This window comes from Aspergillus vadensis, assembly GCF_003184925.1.
Source record: "Aspergillus vadensis CBS 113365 unplaced genomic scaffold BO88scaffold_1, whole genome shotgun sequence".
In the NCBI taxonomy this organism is placed as follows: domain Eukaryota; kingdom Fungi; phylum Ascomycota; class Eurotiomycetes; order Eurotiales; family Aspergillaceae; genus Aspergillus; species Aspergillus vadensis.
Window position 1 is genome coordinate 2,138,630 of NW_020292039.1, and position 16,843 is coordinate 2,155,472.

Below are 16,843 nucleotides of genomic sequence, written 5' to 3' on the forward strand. Positions count from 1 at the left end.
GGGACACTTGTTTTAGCCGTGGTAATTATAGCATGGATGATATCGTTGAGTGTGTATGGGGCTCTTATGTGGCTGGGTTGCTGCTAAATACGTAGTGCTATGGGTATGAGACGGCGGTTCTATGTTCAACCAGCGCCTCCGTTCTCCTCCGACTTTGACATTGTGTCCCAATGATTCAAATTATTTAGGGGGGAAGGGAATGTAAACAATGTTGCCTATCAGGGGCTGTCAAACAAGTCGAATCCATGGGTTAGACTGGGGAATATTATTGAGACGAAGGGGCGTCTAATTCCAAGTTTAGGGTTCGTAGTCTCCATATTTTTGGTACGTGGTTCCTGACAAGCCGCGCTGTGGGATATTTTGTGCTGGATGGGGCGCTGCTCATTAACTGTGGATGATATTGACTACTGAGAAGAACAGGTTGTCATGAATTAGAAACCAATCTCAGTCCACCGTATGCGAGACTAACTCTCAATTACTCACGCCTGATATCATTCCGATTTCCGAAGCAGAAAGTGGCCACACGTCGGGTTCGGTCGACAGCGTTTAGGGCACAATTAGCGCCTCGGAGTGGATCAAAGCATACGTATGGCCCCCCACTATCGCCTCAGCCTTGGGAAGGTTGATGTAGATAATCGTTTGATTCTACTGTTGTTCGAGAAAACATCTAGAGGCTAAGCCACATCATCGTTTGGGAGACAGCTTGCTGACGTGTTGCTTATCTGCTCTGCATACATGCAGGTGTCAACCCACTAAGATAGCCACGTCGTTGGGCTGAACATATCAATGGTATTGAGCAGCAGGAGTTCGAAAGCTTCCGGGTATAGTTTTATCCATTTGGCTTTGCCTCAAACACGAGGCATTGTGTTTGTCGATTTTTCTAGTGAAGTTTGTGAGACGTTCACGGTACTGGTTAAGGGGGAGGAGCGACCCCTGTGAATGGATCTAACAAAATTACCCGAGCATCAAATTCCAAGTGTCAAGCCTACCCTATATGAAGTCACAAAACGAAGCATAATGTCCAAAAGAGCACTAATTCAGAAATATGCAGTAGGTGTCTGTCAATGATGAAGGCGCTCTCAGAGCGTCCTGTTGACATTCCCTACATCCGAAACAATTGATATCTATGTACATGCATCTTATTCTTCGTCTTCATCATCGCTCACTTCTTCACCGGCTTCAATAGCCTCCTGTCTCCTCTTCGCCGCAAGTTCCCTCTTCCTCTCTAGCAGCTTTTTCAATCTTTTAGCCGTACTGAATAATCCATTCGTGGCGGATCCACAGGCTGCACAGCTTGGATCCTTCCTGTACCTTTGCAGAGCACACTGCTCGCAGAAGTAATGACCGCATTTCGTGACGATAGGCTCCCTGTATGGCCCCTTACAGATGAAACAGGCAAAAGGAATGTCTTCCAGCATGGCCTCTTCATCATCGTCCTTGTTCTCCGTCGTTGTCCGGTCGGCACTCGCGACCACTGTTCCCTTCAATTGTTTGCCCTTGGTGACGGTCTCCCATTCTCGATCAAGTTCCCATCCTTGTTTGTAGTCGCTTCGATCGTGAAGGAATTTACTATACACGAATTGTTAGCATATGTTTCCAAAAAAAGAGAGTACCCCCTATCAGGTGGCAAATATGTCTGTTGAGGGTAAGACACTTACCAATTATCACCGAAACCACAGAACCCAGTCTGCTTGTAATCCTTGCACACATCCGGAGAGTAATCTGTCACCGTTATGGTACGGATATTGGTCGCCGCCTTGATCGGTCCAAATGATCTGTTTGGCGCATTCGGATTCTTCTTGATGAATGACGTCTGGTTTGCCAGTCCCTTATATGTGCCGTCCGGCATCTGCGGCTCACTCGAGATAGCTTGAGCCTTAGACGAACGCGCATCCTTAGAATCCTCGTCGAACCAGTCGACATGCTTTGTGGCGTCGTTTGTATCCGCAAGCTGGACTTTGCCATCACCGGTGGCGGTGGTCGCAGGTTCCCGATCGACAGGCTTGGTAGTGGCGGATGAAGCAGATACGACTCCAGCACCCTTGTTCTTTCTGCGCTTTATCCTGTGACCGGATTCGTCTTCAGAGGAGGAAAAGTCGGAAGAATCGTCGTCTTGCGATACGGGAGGCGGTGCTGGTCTTTTGCGGATGTTCTGACTGGCCTTTGCGCCACGCTTTTTGAAGGTGACAACCGGGGGTTGAGGGTCTGCAGCTGCAGCTGCAGCTGTCTCGTTTGTCGTCTCAGCCATTGTGATATGAGCGACAGGTCTGCGACGGGGATCTGTGAGTTGATGCGAGATGAGAAATGACCAAGCACATCAAGGACGCGATAAACGTGATGCGCCCGGATCATGTGATGATAAGATAGAGTTGTTACTCACGTGATCATACATCTGCTGATGTCATCATCGAAGACGCGCGAAACTTCCTGAGTAACTTCTTATTATCAATGAATGAAGGGAATTTTGTACACCGATGACCAAATCCGCTAATACCTGGTTTGCCTAGTGAGCGCCTTCAGCAGAGTTTATGCGCGGCGTCATGGCGCAGGTGCGTCAGCCTTGTGCTGCGCCACGGCAGGTGCCACCGAACTGGTGGTGTATCCAGCATAAAATTGACGAACGCCGGGTGATTGGAATTGCAGATGAAAGTAAGTTTCTCCGAGAAACTGCTTATGACAGTTGCCTACTTGGTTGCGATCATCATGACTTGATGCTCTCAACGACAGTCAAGGAGAGTGAGACAAAGTATAAGACCAAGAAGGCAGCAAAATTACAAAAAGTTTTGCTCGATCTCGGGATCGAACCGGAGATCCCGTGGGTTGCAGCCTTAACCACTGGGCCAATGGAGCACAACCAAGGTAAATCGGTGTTACTGCCGCCTGCCCGACCATAGCACTCAGGGTATGAGTATGTACTATGTAGCATATCAAACCAGGGTAGTCCCTGCCTGCTTTGACATAACTTTGTGGATCCTGCTAAACTCTTCCGATCCCACGGTTCCTTCCCAAACTGGGGATCTTCGAGAGGCGGTGCTCATCATGACTTCGCTCCGCCTCTGTTCGCGGAATAAATACCCTGGCCCTCTCCTCTCCCTGAAGCTTCCTCTTCCTCCTTAATAACAGATAGATCCTCCTCTATTCCTATACCATCATGTATCCCCATCAGAACCGTATGTGATGCCCCACAATTGTCCCCGCGTTCCTGCATCATGCTGATCAAGCCCTTCATCACAGGCCCTCCATATCCTCCATTCACTGGCCCGCCGCAGGGCTACGGTCAACAACAGAACCCACCACCATTTCCTCCTCAGAACCAGCACCACATGGCCTCTCCACCTTACCCGAACCAGCCTGGCTACCCTCCCTACGGCGCTCCACACCCTAATCAGCCTCCATATCCTCATACCCCGCAAGGCGCTCCTCCAGGTCGACTAGATATGTACCACGGGGGCCCACAAGGATATTCGCAAGGCTTGCCTCCTCCACAGGGCGCTCCTCATGGATCGTTCGGTGCGGCACCTCCCTTGCCACCACACCCTCAATCTTATCCCCCGCTTGCGTCCGTGCCATCATTGGGCTACGTTCGAGGTCAGCAAGCGAACGGGGACTTCCGACCCCAAGCCGATCAGCTCCGTCGCGCAATGAAAGGCTTCGGGACAGACGAGAAGACCCTGATTCAGGTTCTCGCCAAGTTAGACCCTCTCCAAATGGCCGCCGTACGATCCGCCTACACACACCACATCCGTCGAGATCTCTACAAGGATGTCAAAGGCGAGACTAGCGGCTACTTTCGTCGGGGTCTCCTAGCTATCATTGATGGCCCGTTGCAGTACGATGTGGCCTGCGCCAGGGAAGCTGTCGAAGGCATTGGGACGAAGGAATGGCTTCTCAACGACATCCTTCTTTCCCGGTCCAATGCTGATATGAACGCCATAAAGGCCGCTTATCACCAGACATACCACCGCGCTCTCGAAAAGGACGTTGAAGATGACTTGTCATTCAAAACCCGGAACTTATTTACCCTGGTACTTCGCGCCTCTCGACACGAGGAATCAGCCCCATTAGACCCGCAACTCATCGAAGCAGAAGCCAAGTCCCTTCACCAAGCAACGGCGGCGCGAATGGTCAACAATGTTGATGAAGTATGTGGTACCATAGCCAGGGCCTCCGATAACGAGCTCCGTGCCCTCAATCATGCGTTCTACAATCGTTACAACATTCAATTGACTAAGCACATCGAGAAAGAGTTTTCCGGGCACATGAAGGATGCACTGCTGCATATGCTTGGGGCTGCGTTGGATCCGGCCATGCACGACGCTGAGCAGCTCGAAGACTGCATGAAGGGAATGGGAACCAAGGATGAGAAATTGGTGACAAGAGTGGTCCGCCTGCACTGGGCGCCTGGGCATTTGGACCAGGTGAAACGGGCATATCGCCATCGGTTCCAGAAAGATCTTATCGAGCGGGTCAAGGGGGAGACCAGCGGTGATTACCAGCGATTGATGGTTGCTTTATTGCAGTAGCCGTACATGCTATCGCTTTTTTAATGTTTACTCCACGAAACAGCCATGACTTACGACTGGGCAGGGTATGGGATGGTGCGGCTGGGTCTGTTTCTGCATTATCGTTATGGGCGATGATAGACTGGGCTGGATGGCTACTTCTCTTTGCCTTTATTTAGTTTACTGAATTGCGATGATTATCATCAACGCAGGTTAATTCTACTTAGCTAGTTCTTTCCATCAATGGGACCATCAAGATTGATTGCAATCTGTGAACCTGACCTATCAACAACCTTTATTTTATATCTGTATTTTTCATTGACCTATTCGTTCATTCATCATAGAAAAGTAACAACAACATATACTACATACAAAACATAAGTCATAAAACATATCATCATCATCAGTCAGTAAAGCGTAAACAAATCACACAGCAAAGAAAACAAACAACAAATTCAACAGCATGAAAAGAAACCCCGAACTGTCACCCTCACCATCACCACCATCGTCATCATAAGCCATCAATCAAACCACCTCCCCCGCAACAAACACATGCGCCCCCGGAAACAACCCCGTCAATCCCGCATAACACCCCCAGTACCAGTCATCATTGATATTCTCTGCCTCGGTGATTTCCGCTCCGCGCGGGAACATCAGTTCGTCTTTGACTCCGTCTTCGGGGTACCATGACCATAGGGCATGGACGACTAAGCCGACGCCGCCGTCGGGTGGGTAGCGGCGGGTGCCATTCGTGGGTGTCGTAGAATTTGTTGGGGATGAAACTTGTGAGGATATAGCTGGGTTGGATATAGTGAAGGGGGAAGGTGTGGTGATGGTGGGTGTGCTTGGTTCTGAGGAGCGGTCACGGTCACGATCACGATCACCGATAGTCCAGGGTCTAATCCGAGAAGCCTTTTTGCGTCGCTCAGAGCCCTCTTTCCAGCTCCAGTCGCCGGAGCCAACTTCAGGGGAGGCGATGGTGGAGTTGGAGGTGGAGATGGTGGTGATTGGGGGGGCGGTTGGAGAGGAGGGCTGGATGAGGTGGTCGTCGTTGAGGGCACGACCGCCTACGAGGTCACGGAGGATGACGCGGCGTTGGCCTTCTTCGTGGTCTTCGAAGCCGATCACGGCCATGCGGTGGCCTTTCAGGCAGCGGCGCCAGCCGTTGTGGCCGTTTTCTTTACGGATTTTGCCGATGGCCACGAGACGGAGGTAGCAGTTCGTGCAGATGTCGTAGTCGCCGTTGTTGCATTGGAGGCAGTGGAAGCGCGGGGTGGAGTCGGGGATGGGGTGCGTGCAGATGTCGCAGTTTGTTGCGATGGAGAGGATCTTGTAGGTTTCAAGAGATGGGGAGGGCGTGTTGTCGGTTGTGGTTGCGGTAGCGGTTGGAGTTGAGTTGCTGTCGGGTGGTATGCGGCAGATGGGGAGGAGGGCATGGGTGCAGCATCGTCCTTGGTTCACGCAGCGGTTGCAGAAGCCCCAGTCGCCTTCGTTGCATTGGTCGCACTTCCAGTAGCAGTCGTTTGCTGGAGATTGGCAGCTATCGCAGAAGAAGCCGGTGGTTAGTCTTTGGGCTGGGTCGTCGGTGGTCATAACTCGTCCGTCTCGGTCGGTTCGGTAGGCTATATCTGGTGCCCGACGGTACTTGCACGACTGCAAGATGTGCTGCTGGGAGCTGCTGCGAAGTGGCGAGGGATGGCCACTTGAAGAAGCGATAATACGTTCAAAGTCCGCTTCTGCGGACTTGGCGAAGCCTGCCCATTCGAGACACCCTTCGCCGGTGCGATAGCATCTCAAGCACAGGTGGTATTCGCCATCATTGCATTTGGGACATTTCTTGTGTAAGTCATATTGTAGCTTCTCCTTGCCACAACGATCGCATGAAATAGACGGTTCGCGGAACATGATAGCAGAGCGAGGCGCATTGGACCGAGACGAAGATGGTCGAGATCGCGCCTCTGATCTGCCTGTCCCTCCCACTTCTGCTACCAAGGAACTGCTCGCAGGCACAACCACCCCCGGACTCGCTGGCCAGGATCCGGTGTGTGTATTCTGCTCAGGAGCTGCAACCACCCGTGGTGAATCGATGGATAATCTACCAGGAGCTCGTCGGATGGCACGTTCCCTAGCTCCTTCCACCCAGATGTTCGGTGTGCTCTGCTCAGATGCCGTGGCACGTCGAGAGCGCGGCGACGAATCCGTTCTGACTCGGGCAGCCTGCGAATTTCGGGGACGGTCAGTAACCACGTCACTAGACGATCGCGCTGCAGGCCTCAGCGTGACCTCCGACGAAGAAGCAGGATTTGCAGGCACCGGTGATGTTCGCCGACGGCTGCTGCCTTGATCCGACAACCGCCTCTGATGACCCGGATTCCCATTTCGTGCCATGAGCGGATCTAGTAGATGCGGTCTCGATACAGGAGGATTCCGGCTAGTCTCGTTTGGCGTGGTGGAACTTTCCTGTGGTCTCTGCGTAGAATGCGAGCGAGCTCGAGCCCGTGACGACGTCTGATTCGTCTCCCGCGCCTGCAACCGTTGCTGCGAGCGAGACCGCAGCCTATGCCTCCGACGATAAGCATCAGCGATGCGCTCACTAAGCTCCTCTTCCTGCGCCGGACCCAGATTATCAAAGTCGATATCATCCAACAGCCCCTCCTCCAGAATCTGCCGTAGAATCTGATCCTGTATCGTCTCCGTATCCGACAAACTCAACAACGACCGCAAGCTAGACTGATGCTCTATGCGTCTATTGCGCTCCGCAGCAGTCTCCCCTTGCCGTCGCCGCCCAGCACGCTCCTCTTCTCGCCGTCGTTGTCGCGCCCCATCCACCTCAGCGCTCGATTCCGTGCGACGAGTCCGCGACGACTGCCTCGACCGATGACCAGTCGTAGCAGTAGCATTCCTCGACCGGTTCCGACTTTCCTGCAAACTCAATTCCCTTACCTCCTCCAACAACCTCCGATCCTCATCATCCGAAACATCACCGCTCCGATCCGCCGACGACAAAACAGGGAACACCGAATCACCATGTTTGTATCTCAGCGCAATCTCCTCCTTCTCCTCAGCCGACTTATCCCGATCGGGACTCGCCGCCAGGACCATATCCAGTAACGTAGTAACGGTAGCATTAGGGCGGGTTTCACGGACCACCGCGCGACAAGACGGACAAGTGAAGCGGACGGAAGATGACGACCGGGCGCGGGAGGCTTGTGCAGTGAACCATTCTTTGAGACAGGAGCCGCAGAAGGTGTGCAGGCAGTCGAGGAGGGTAAGAGGCTGGTAGAGCAGATCCGTGCAGATCTGGGGTCGGAGGGGAGAGAGTTAGCCGGTGAACTTTAATAAACTGCAACAGAAACAATCCGAGGATTCGTCTTGCTGCTTCTGGTCTGTCTAGCATCTACTGGGAATAATTTCCGGCCAGTTATTTCGCTAGTCGATCAAGGCGAAGCAAGGGACGGTGAGATATTTCGTGGGTGGGGGAGTCGCAGACCGCATTCCGCACATCTCCTTCCCCCCACACTACTTGTGGATGGATGATGATGGATTTACTTACCGAGCAGGTGAGTTCTTTCTCCAGGTCCCCTAGACCGGGACCGGGATGGGGGTCGGTCGACATGGGGTATGCTGGTTGGAGAAGAGATGTTAGATAGATTTTTTGGGTGTCATAAAGGGAGGAAAGGAAGAGAAAGAGGTGAAGAGAAGAGTAGGAGTAAAAGGTAATTGACAGGGCGAGTAAACAGGCGGTGGTTGGAGAGCGAATCAATCGATCGGGCGTCCCGCGGGTCGATCGCGGCTCGGATCCACTGAAGAACCAAGTTCATTTACCCAAAGTTATCATTCTACAATACTAAGTAACTAATCGCTAAATAATGTAACAAGATACACGATTATTCTGCTTCTCACTCAGTCCTTGCCATATCCCTCCTTCTCCCAAAACCAATGGTACAGACTCTTCGCACTACCATCATCCTCGACATAATCTCCCACCATCTCCGCCGTCTCATTCGAATCCGCCAAATCACTGGAAGTCATATCCACCGTCACACCCCCAGCCTGGTGACTTAGGACTTCTTCCGTGCCGCTCCGTGTTCTCTCGGCCAAATCACGAGCACCCTCACGAGCAGCATCAGCAAACTCCTCCGCTTGCTCGCGAGCCCTTTGAAGCAGTTCCTCTGGGGTCGGATACCTCCGAAGCGCAATGAGCAGCAGATAATAACTCTTCACAATAGCCGAATACACCGCATCCTTCGCGAGCATCGTAAACCCATGGGAAAAGAACCCCTTGAGCACCTCCCCAGGAAGTCCAGCATAAAGCGCAGCAACACCTTCAGTGCGCGCAATCGCAACCACATTACTAACAATCGCCGGCATCAACGACACCCCTTCATCCTCCTTTCTCTTCTCCCTATCAGATCCCACCGTAATTTGACCCCCCGCAACTTGCGCCCGCGTCTTCGCCATCGAAAACGGATAAGTCACGGACGAAGCAATCGACTTGCTAACGGCCGCCAAGAAGAACGTCGCCACAGCAGACGGTCTCTTCTGTCGCTGACTCCTCGGCAGCAACGCATACTTCAACACAGCATTCAGAAAGAACGTAATCGACGGATTCAACGTGAGTATCAACGAAGCCGAATACCCCGACCAGAACCCCCGCAGTCCCTTCTCAGCCCTAATCCGCGCCGCAATCTCCCTCGTACTCCCACCACCAACATCCTTAGCCGTCTGCTTCCTCGCCACAATATTCGCCAACGGCGTCGTAAACAACTTAGCAAACGCCCCCGCCAAAACCCCCACCGCTAACTCATCCAGCACCGGTAAAACAGTATGTTTGCTGCGGCGCGTATTCCCGAACCGGGCACGTATCCTGCGCTGACGAAAGAACTCGTACGCAAGGAAGAAGAGAAATGAATCCGCAACGGACTTTATCGTATCCTGCGCTAGACCCGTGTAGAAACTGGCGATTCCTTCCTCGGCGTAGATTTTGCGTGCTGCGTCGAGGACGCTGGTATATTCGGCGTCCGACTCTGATTCACCCGACTTTGTACCGCTTCTCACTTTCTGCGTTTGCAAGCGCGCAACGATCAAACTCAACGGATACGTCGCGACGTTCGAGAGCGCGGAGCCGACTGCTCCCGCCACGGCATTGCCCAGCGCTGGAAGTGCGGGCCCGCTGAGAGCGGCGCGCTTCCAGTCGAGGTTCGGTTGGGGTTCTTTGTAGCGGTGGTAGAGCTGAAAGGAATCCTTTTATATCAATAGCATTCTCGTTAGTATTCTTCGTATCCCATCCCCCTTCCTTAAGGATAAAGAAGGAACAATTAATGACATCATTCAATGACCTTACCAGCTCCGAATCATACTCCACCTTGTACTCCGACATATTGATTCAACTTGGCTGGAGAAATCGCCAAGAATATGGTGACTGTGTTTCAGAGAAGATAGACAAGAAATGTGGGAGAGAGATGATAATGATGATGATCTACCAAGAATGTGCAGATTGACGGTTATTTAGTCAAGTGACTGACCCGATAGGACAATCAACGGTCAACGACTAGCTAGAAGATGCATGTCGTGTGGGCATCAGACCACCCAGTCTTGCACATCGCCTGAATACTAACTAGTAGGTAGTAAGCAGGCAGGTACAGTGATATATGATATGATGTGATGGATGCTTGTGCCGACCGAGGTAAGTTCTCTCGTTCTGTGCTACGGATGCTTCCAGACCCTTACGTCATGTGGAAGGTGGCCTGTGCGGGGGTGCATGTGATCGGGTGATTTTCTATCCTCCTACAGATTCCAGAACAATTTGGTATAAGAAAGAATTCCAGTTACGATGTCTGTGCTATATAAACACACTACGGCTGCAAAAGCAAATAGCAAAGAAATAAGTATCAACGATCATTCACGTGATATTTCGTCCATCAAGCCTCGAAGGGGCCGTCTAGATACAATGATTTCGAATCCATCCATCCGATCCCATCCATTAACAAGAGAATAAGCAAGTTGTAAGAGTATCAAACCCGTGGACATAATCCATTCCAATTGTAGAAAAAAGAACCCCAATTATCCCAAACCCCAATACCGTAACGAGTCAAGAAAAGAAATAACCCCCAGAAACCAGAAACAGAATGTACGGCGGATCCTGCCGGTCTAGTCCACACCTCAGTCGAAGGTTCACAACCAGAGAGATGACAGACACCAGAGCAGTAATCCTTTCCGAGTGGTTGAAGACAATCTAACCACCGAAACCGTACAGGGTGCGGCCCTGGCGCTTGAGGGCGTAGACAACGTCGAGGGAGGTGACGGTCTTGCGCTTGGCGTGCTCAGTGTAGGTGACAGCATCACGGATGACGGACTCAAGGAAGGACTTGAGGACACCACGGGTCTCTTCGTAGATCATGGCGGAAATACGCTTGACACCACCACGGCGAGCGAGACGGCGGATAGCGGGCTTGGTGATACCCTGGATGTTGTCACGCAAGATCTTACGGTGACGCTTGGCGCCACCCTTGCCGAGACCCTTGCCTCCTTTTCCGCCTGTGAGAGAATGTTAGTACATGTTGAGTGATGGCGTTGTTTAATTAAGTAAAGGAGGTATGTGAGGGTGGAGTGAAGATCAGATGGAATCATGGATACGACGCGTGGGCGTGACAGGTACGCGGTCACGTGTTGCCAGGGGTGCATCATCAAGATTATCCAAGATCATCACCACCATCCCCCAACCCAGGAGTAGGGAACGACGAGAAACTAATAGCTGAAGTAAGAAAAGAAGATTAAATACTTACGTCCAGTCATATTGCTGAGATGAGATTAATTGATTGGGACAAGTATGAGATGGAAGATTGATGGAAGGTGGTGGGTGGTGGGTGGTTTGGCGTGACGCGTTGCGGGCCGGTCGCTGAGAGGAAGAAAAGAGTCGAGAGAGAGCGAAAGAAGGTGGCGGAGAAGGAGGAGCCACCGGTTTATATAGGTTTCGCGGTGCGGGCGGCAAGCGAGAGCGTGATCTCGCTGCTTTGCCCCTTGGAGTGAATGACTAAGCCCCAGAGGGTGATCTGGAAGGCTCAAAAGCAATGGAGAAGCCTGATTGGCGGGCCGCGGGGGTGAAAAAGGGCGTTATGAACGACCGCTTTCGAGGTGGTGATTTTGCGGGTTGCGGGTTGGCGCTGTTCCCGCTGGGGACCAACTTCTGCTGCTGCCCGCGCGGCTCAGGCCGTAAGGCGGCGGGTCCGTCACGTGAGACTTGGCGGCCGGATGTCACTTCCTCACCCACTATACGCTGTACAACATACAGAATTCTACTCTCTACATCGGTGGCAACTTGCATCTCTCGCAATCTAATCGGTTGTATTGTGTACCATTGCATAGTCTGTATTGCAGCTACACGCGCTTCACGGACCCTCCCTGGAGCATAGCAATTCGGATAAAAATGAGAACCCATGCACCACCCACCCTTAGCAAAACTTGGAGAAAGCATGAGCGTAGAGAAAAAATTAAGACATAGGGTACAGGAAACAGAATAATTCATGCTCCGAACACCATACAGAAGCTCATCAATCGACGGAAATAGATGATGGAAAAAAAAAAAAAACAATGATGCAAATGCGTTAGACCACTTCAATGCGAACACTTTTCCTTGCTTCGCCTCCTCGCTTCCCTTGAAATGCTGCGCAGGAACCTACCATGCATCCCATCCACTCAGCAAAGGTAGCCCCGGTAAATAACTGACAAAAATAACTGCAAAGGAAAGATACAAGACATCAAATCGTAATCGTTACTGTAGCAAAATCGTAGCCGCGCCCCAATGTATTGGAAAAAGCCCCCCTGTGTTGTATAGGTAGGAAACGATGCGCCTCCCAGCATAACGTCAGATCCCGCGGTTTATAATACATCGCAAAGGATCCTCGTAGATACTTAGGCGGGCGCGTCAACAAAAGTCGAGTCGAAGATGGGAACGAGGCGGCTTCATGGACACCAGGTGAGCAGGTCGGGTTGACAACTGCACTGTCGTTTAAGAGTTTCAAGTCATGCTTGATAGCCTTCAGAAAGCTTATCCCCACTGGGGTAAAAAGGGAAAGAGGGAAAAAAAAAAATCCGTGTCTTCCATCGACGGAGGGACACAGAGACATGTAGAAAGCAAAGGACATTCGCGTGTGATCTCGTAGGCGGCGGGGTCTAAAGCGCTTATGCATCTTCGTTCATCCTTGGATGATAGCAGGTGTCTGCGTATCCTTCATAAAACTGTTTTGCATAGGCTGAAGATATGGATATCCGATATGGTTCGGTGATGACGGAGCGGCAGGGGAGTGTCGAGAATCACCACCATAAACCCCATCCATGGGAGGAGATGAGCATGGAGACACCGAGCTGGAACTGCTACTCTACCCCGTCCGGGTTTCATAGTCCGGACTTCCCGTGACGGGACCAACTGCACCACTTGGGTAATTCATCGATCCGGATCCGAAGAAGCAGTATTTATCAACCAACTCTTTATACACCGACGACTCGCGATGCGGCTTGCCAGAAACGATGGTAGAGGGTTTATGGTGGTCTGAGGACCCTGGTTGCTGGCTACCTCTGCTAGGCAAAGGCGCGTTCTCCTCCTTGTGGCTTGCTTTCCGTTCCGACGAATGGCCGTGACTACCATGCGACGGGAGTTTCGACTTTGCTCGAGCTGTCAATGTCGTGCGATCATGAGTAGGTTTGGTCCGCATGGCTGCCGACAACGAGGCTTCAAAATCGTAACGATTTCCAAAGACCTGATGGTTCTGCTTATCGCGACGTATCGGAGCCACCATTTCGACATCATGCGGATCATCATCACCCAAATGTTCCTTCTTGCCGTTAGTTGGTGGGTTGCCAAACGAGATGTACTTGTCCATCTCAGACAAGGCATCAAATGAAGGCGGCATTGAGTGTGGGCGGCTGTTGGATCCAGCAAAGCTCCTGCTCCTAGGCAAATTCGTACGAGGACGTGTGGAGGGAGGAGCCCGGGCCTGTGGCATTTCTTTTTGTACCCTGCGGAAGTTGACTTGGTAATTTTGTGAGTTGTTGTTGTCCCAGTACTCCTCTCCAGCGACATTGTAGCGAATGCACACAAACATCGTTTTCCTCTCCAAGTTTGCTTGATCATCCAGCCGGATGCTGAAAGCAAACCTATCATATCCATCCTGAGTAGGCTTCCGTCGGGGGTCTTCATTGTACTCGGCTGAGACTTCAGAAACAGTCTTCCAATGATCGAGAGTAAACCGAGCAGCAACGTGCTTGTGGAAAGCCAGGTTGGCAACCCCAACGACGCCGATCATGGTGTTTTTATCCGAAGACAAGTGCAGACGTTCCAATCGAACGCGTTGCTTAGCCCGAGAAGGGCTGTCTTTGGGAAAGTTCGACAGACCAAGCTCCCATTCAAAAGCGGGCATGTCCCGATGACCCTTCTTGAACGGAAACTCCTCTGCGGCGTCATAGTCTTCCACTGGCGATGTGTCTGCACTTACGGCTTGAGGCTTATCCAATTGCAGAAAATGACGGATGTGTTCCAGCTGAGCGTCGAAGTGAACCGCTTTTGCGTAAGTCGGAGTCCCCGGCATGCTAGATGGGCGCCGCCGAGCCGAAGGTGGGCGAAGAGCTGGCCTCACCAGTTCCCCAGACTTCTTGCGGACCATAGGGTGCCTGACCGGGGGCTCGTCATCTCTGTCACTTTCTTCTGGAGAGCTAGTCAAAGCCTCCTCCTGTCTACGGTCAATTGAGGTTTCTGTAACCGATCGAGAGTGGGATATCTTGCGGGCCTCTCTGGAGAGGGGCGGCCGTGGAGGTTGAACAGGGCCACCAGCAATGGCTGCCATGCTCGATGAGGACTGCACCTCCGACGGCTGTCTCTCCGGCGAGGATACTCGTCTCTGCTCAATAGACCTCACAGCAGCCTCCAATTTTTTCAGCTGGAGCCCGTCCTGGGATGGGTATGACACCTCTTCATCACTTGAATTGTTGGCAGATTCAGGAGGTGAGATCAGAGCCCCAGGAGGGATGACAGCATCACTTATGGGAGGCGGCGACGTTCGAATACTGGCATGAGGGTCGTTGACATGATCCACTTTGATAAAACCTTCGGGCTCTGGAAAGACAAAGACCTTGCTACTTGAAGGGCTTCGTCGGTGCCTTCGCACATAAGAGGTGGAGGAATACGAGCGAGGCAGATGCTGACGTTGATGGTGAGAGACGACAGCGGTGGGAGAGCTAGGACAGGATTGTGGAGTGAGTCCAGAGTGTTCAATGTGCTGCGCAGAAGGCGACGTCTTCAACGGCGCAGTGTATGGCATCCGGCCGGGAGTGCTTGTGTAAGCAGACACAAGAGTGGGTAATGAGGTGGAAGATAAGATCGACAGGGTATTGAAGCTCGTTTCAGGAAAGGTCTTTATGAACAGAAGGCTTCTGGTCCTGAGAAACGGCGTCTGTTGATATATTCTAATTTCCCCACGTTAGCCAGAGTGTGGAGGCGGCGCCTAGAAACGATATCAAACAGTGGCGAGGATGATGAGCAGCAGTAGCAGCAGCATTGCCTCCACATGGGCGATCATGTCAAGAAAAGGGAAGATGGAGGACCGATGTTACAAATCATGCCAGACGGTCGGTAAAAGAAGGAGATGAAAGTGGTGTGACTGGGAGGTCAGGGTGTTCCAAGGTATCAGAAGGAGCGTTGGAGGCAAAGCCGGGGGCGGAGGGCGGATGCAGCCAACAGGGTGTTACGAGACAAGAGATCCCGGGCAGTGGCACAGATGAGAGCAACGATCAAGATCCCAGACACACAAATCATCGCTGATATTTGCATTGGAGGCAGTTGGGAGAAGAATAGTGGCCATGCGATAAGGGGTATTCACGGAAAGAAAGGACGAGGTCGACTCGACGGATACACTCACCTTGCGGACTCGACATCTAGTATGAACTGAACGTGGAAGAAACTACAAACATGAAAGAAAAGAATAGGAGGAACAGAGAAGACAAATAAGAAGCTGGGCAGTGTGTCGAACAGCCGAGCAGGGAGTAGTTTCCAGCACAGTGAAGGAAAATTAGATACAAAGAAGTTCGTGGTGAATCGAAAGAGAAACGGGCGATGGATGGATGGGTAATGGAGTATATGAGAAGGTGACGGAGTGGAGAAGAGAGCAAAATATTAGGGTAAGCCGCACTTGACGGGGGAAGAAAGAAAAAAATTAATTAATTTGAAAAAGGGAAAATAGAAGAAAAAGAAAATCCAAAAGAGAAAATAAGCATGGAAGTTGGAAAAGAAAAATAAAAAATAATCCCAAAGGAAAAGAACCTCTCAGGAATGATATTGATAAGGGAGCTCGGACGTCAAGAGGGATCGAAGGCAAGGAAAATTCGGTACGTCCTGGTAAAGTTGGTAACCTTCAGCCAGGGAGGGGCAAAGAAACTGCTCGGATTTCCCCTCTCCGTCACTTTCTACTTGCTTTTCCCCTGAAGGTGAAATGAATGATACCTGTTTAGTGAAGAGCAGGAGGTCTGTTCACCTTGATTCATTTTCTTTCATTCTATTCAATTAATTACTTGTGTATTTTATTTTATTTCATTTGATTATATTTATTCTGTTATCAAAGATGGCCAGCCTGCTTGTATTTATTTCTCTATTCTTTCATGCTTCAGTTAGGGAGGGATGGGAGGGGGGGAATGTTTCGTGATGACGACCGTTGGAAAAAAAAAAAAAAAAAAAGACAAGCAGAAGAAGAAGATTCCCTGCCGCGTTGCCGCCGTACCCGGAACAGGACGGAGGGCAATGAGAGGATGATGATGGCGGCGGGCGGAGGTGGTATTAGCGGTAAATACGGGTGCTGGGACGCTACTAACCAACTTAAAATAGGCGATCGAACGGTCTGGGACTGGAGGCGATCCCTCGCCGGCCAGTCAGTGCGTTCCGGCCCGGTGGGTCCTTGGTAAAGCGATATCTCGGTCCTGCCTGTAGAAAGTGTCGTATGTCGAACTGTCTGGTAGTAAATTGGTTCCATCATGGAGGGTGGTGGTTGTCTGATTGACTGATTTGAAAAAAAATTGAAACCCTGCCCGGCTTTTTTCGCCTCCCCGATCGCATTCTTGCCCGTCCGGTACCTTGGACCCGGATGGCATCATTGGCTGCTTATCTTCCTATCATATTCTCTCCTTGGGCCTCATGGAGGAGAGGATAAAAAGACAATCAATATCAATGAATGCTACCATCGTAGTAGAACAACCATGGATTGTTTTTGTTTAGTGTCCACATAGATAAGACACAGATCCATGCTATAGATGAATAGAATGTTGGAAAAGCACCTAATCAGTCCACAGTACATGTGGCT

General features: G+C 51.3%; 5 protein-coding genes across 5 annotated transcripts; 1 reads left to right on the forward strand and 4 right to left on the reverse strand.

The window, feature by feature from the left end:
• Window positions 1-1,445: 1,445 nt before the first annotated feature.
• On the reverse strand, window positions 1,446-2,725 carry BO88DRAFT_400435 (U2-type spliceosomal complex subunit CWC24). The gene has a single exon (XM_025705572.1). It carries the CDS (start codon window positions 2,246-2,248, stop codon window positions 1,655-1,657), a length of 594 nt encoding a protein of 197 aa, XP_025568557.1. The 5' UTR covers window positions 2,249-2,725; the 3' UTR covers window positions 1,446-1,654.
• A 326-nt stretch (window positions 2,726-3,051) lies between these two features.
• On the forward strand, window positions 3,052-4,645 carry BO88DRAFT_400436 (annexin ANXC3.2). Its single transcript, XM_025705573.1, has 2 exons — window positions 3,052-3,170; window positions 3,235-4,645. Exons 1-2 carry the CDS (start codon window positions 3,152-3,154, stop codon window positions 4,521-4,523), a joined length of 1,308 nt encoding a protein of 435 aa, XP_025568558.1. The 5' UTR covers window positions 3,052-3,151; the 3' UTR covers window positions 4,524-4,645.
• Window positions 4,646-4,810: 165 nt separating this feature from the next.
• On the reverse strand, window positions 4,811-10,203 carry BO88DRAFT_440147 (uncharacterized protein). The gene is made up of 4 exons (XM_025709762.1): window positions 9,847-10,203; window positions 8,453-9,746; window positions 8,056-8,126; window positions 4,811-7,802 (listed from the first exon to the last, which is right to left on the reverse strand). The coding sequence occupies exons 1-4, from the start codon at window positions 9,880-9,882 to the stop codon at window positions 5,028-5,030; spliced, it is 4,176 nt and encodes a 1,391-aa protein (XP_025568559.1). The 5' UTR covers window positions 9,883-10,203; the 3' UTR covers window positions 4,811-5,027.
• A 534-nt stretch (window positions 10,204-10,737) lies between these two features.
• On the reverse strand, window positions 10,738-11,037 carry BO88DRAFT_400441 (histone H4; the record flags this gene model as incomplete). The annotated part of the gene is made up of 1 exon (XM_025705574.1): window positions 10,738-11,037. A coding segment is annotated over one exon (300 nt), but the record flags the coding sequence as incomplete, so codon positions are not given.
• A 1,660-nt stretch (window positions 11,038-12,697) lies between these two features.
• On the reverse strand, window positions 12,698-14,815 carry BO88DRAFT_421123 (protein phosphatase regulator GAC1; the record flags this gene model as incomplete). The annotated part of the gene is made up of 2 exons (XM_025708485.1): window positions 12,698-12,880; window positions 12,920-14,815. The coding sequence occupies 2 exons, from the start codon at window positions 14,813-14,815 to the stop codon at window positions 12,698-12,700; spliced, it is 2,079 nt and encodes a 692-aa protein (XP_025568561.1).
• Window positions 14,816-16,843: the final 2,028 nt, after the last annotated feature.

Excerpts from the sequence above, each read along its gene's own strand:
- BO88DRAFT_400435 (XM_025705572.1), bottom strand. The coding sequence starts at position 2,248 with ATGGCTGAGACGACAAACGAGACAGCTGCAGCTGCAGCTGCAGACCCT.
- BO88DRAFT_440147 (XM_025709762.1), bottom strand. The coding sequence starts at position 9,882 with ATGTCGGAGTACAAGGTGGAGTATGATTCGGAGCTG. Across the intron at positions 8,127-8,452 it reads GGATGATGGTAGTGCGAAGA|CATACCCCATGTCGACCGAC; the intron begins GTCTGTACCATT and ends TTCTCCAACCAG. Across the intron at positions 7,803-8,055 it reads AGAAAGAACTCACCTGCTCG|ATCTGCACGGATCTGCTCTA; the intron begins GTAAGTAAATCC and ends CTCCGACCCCAG.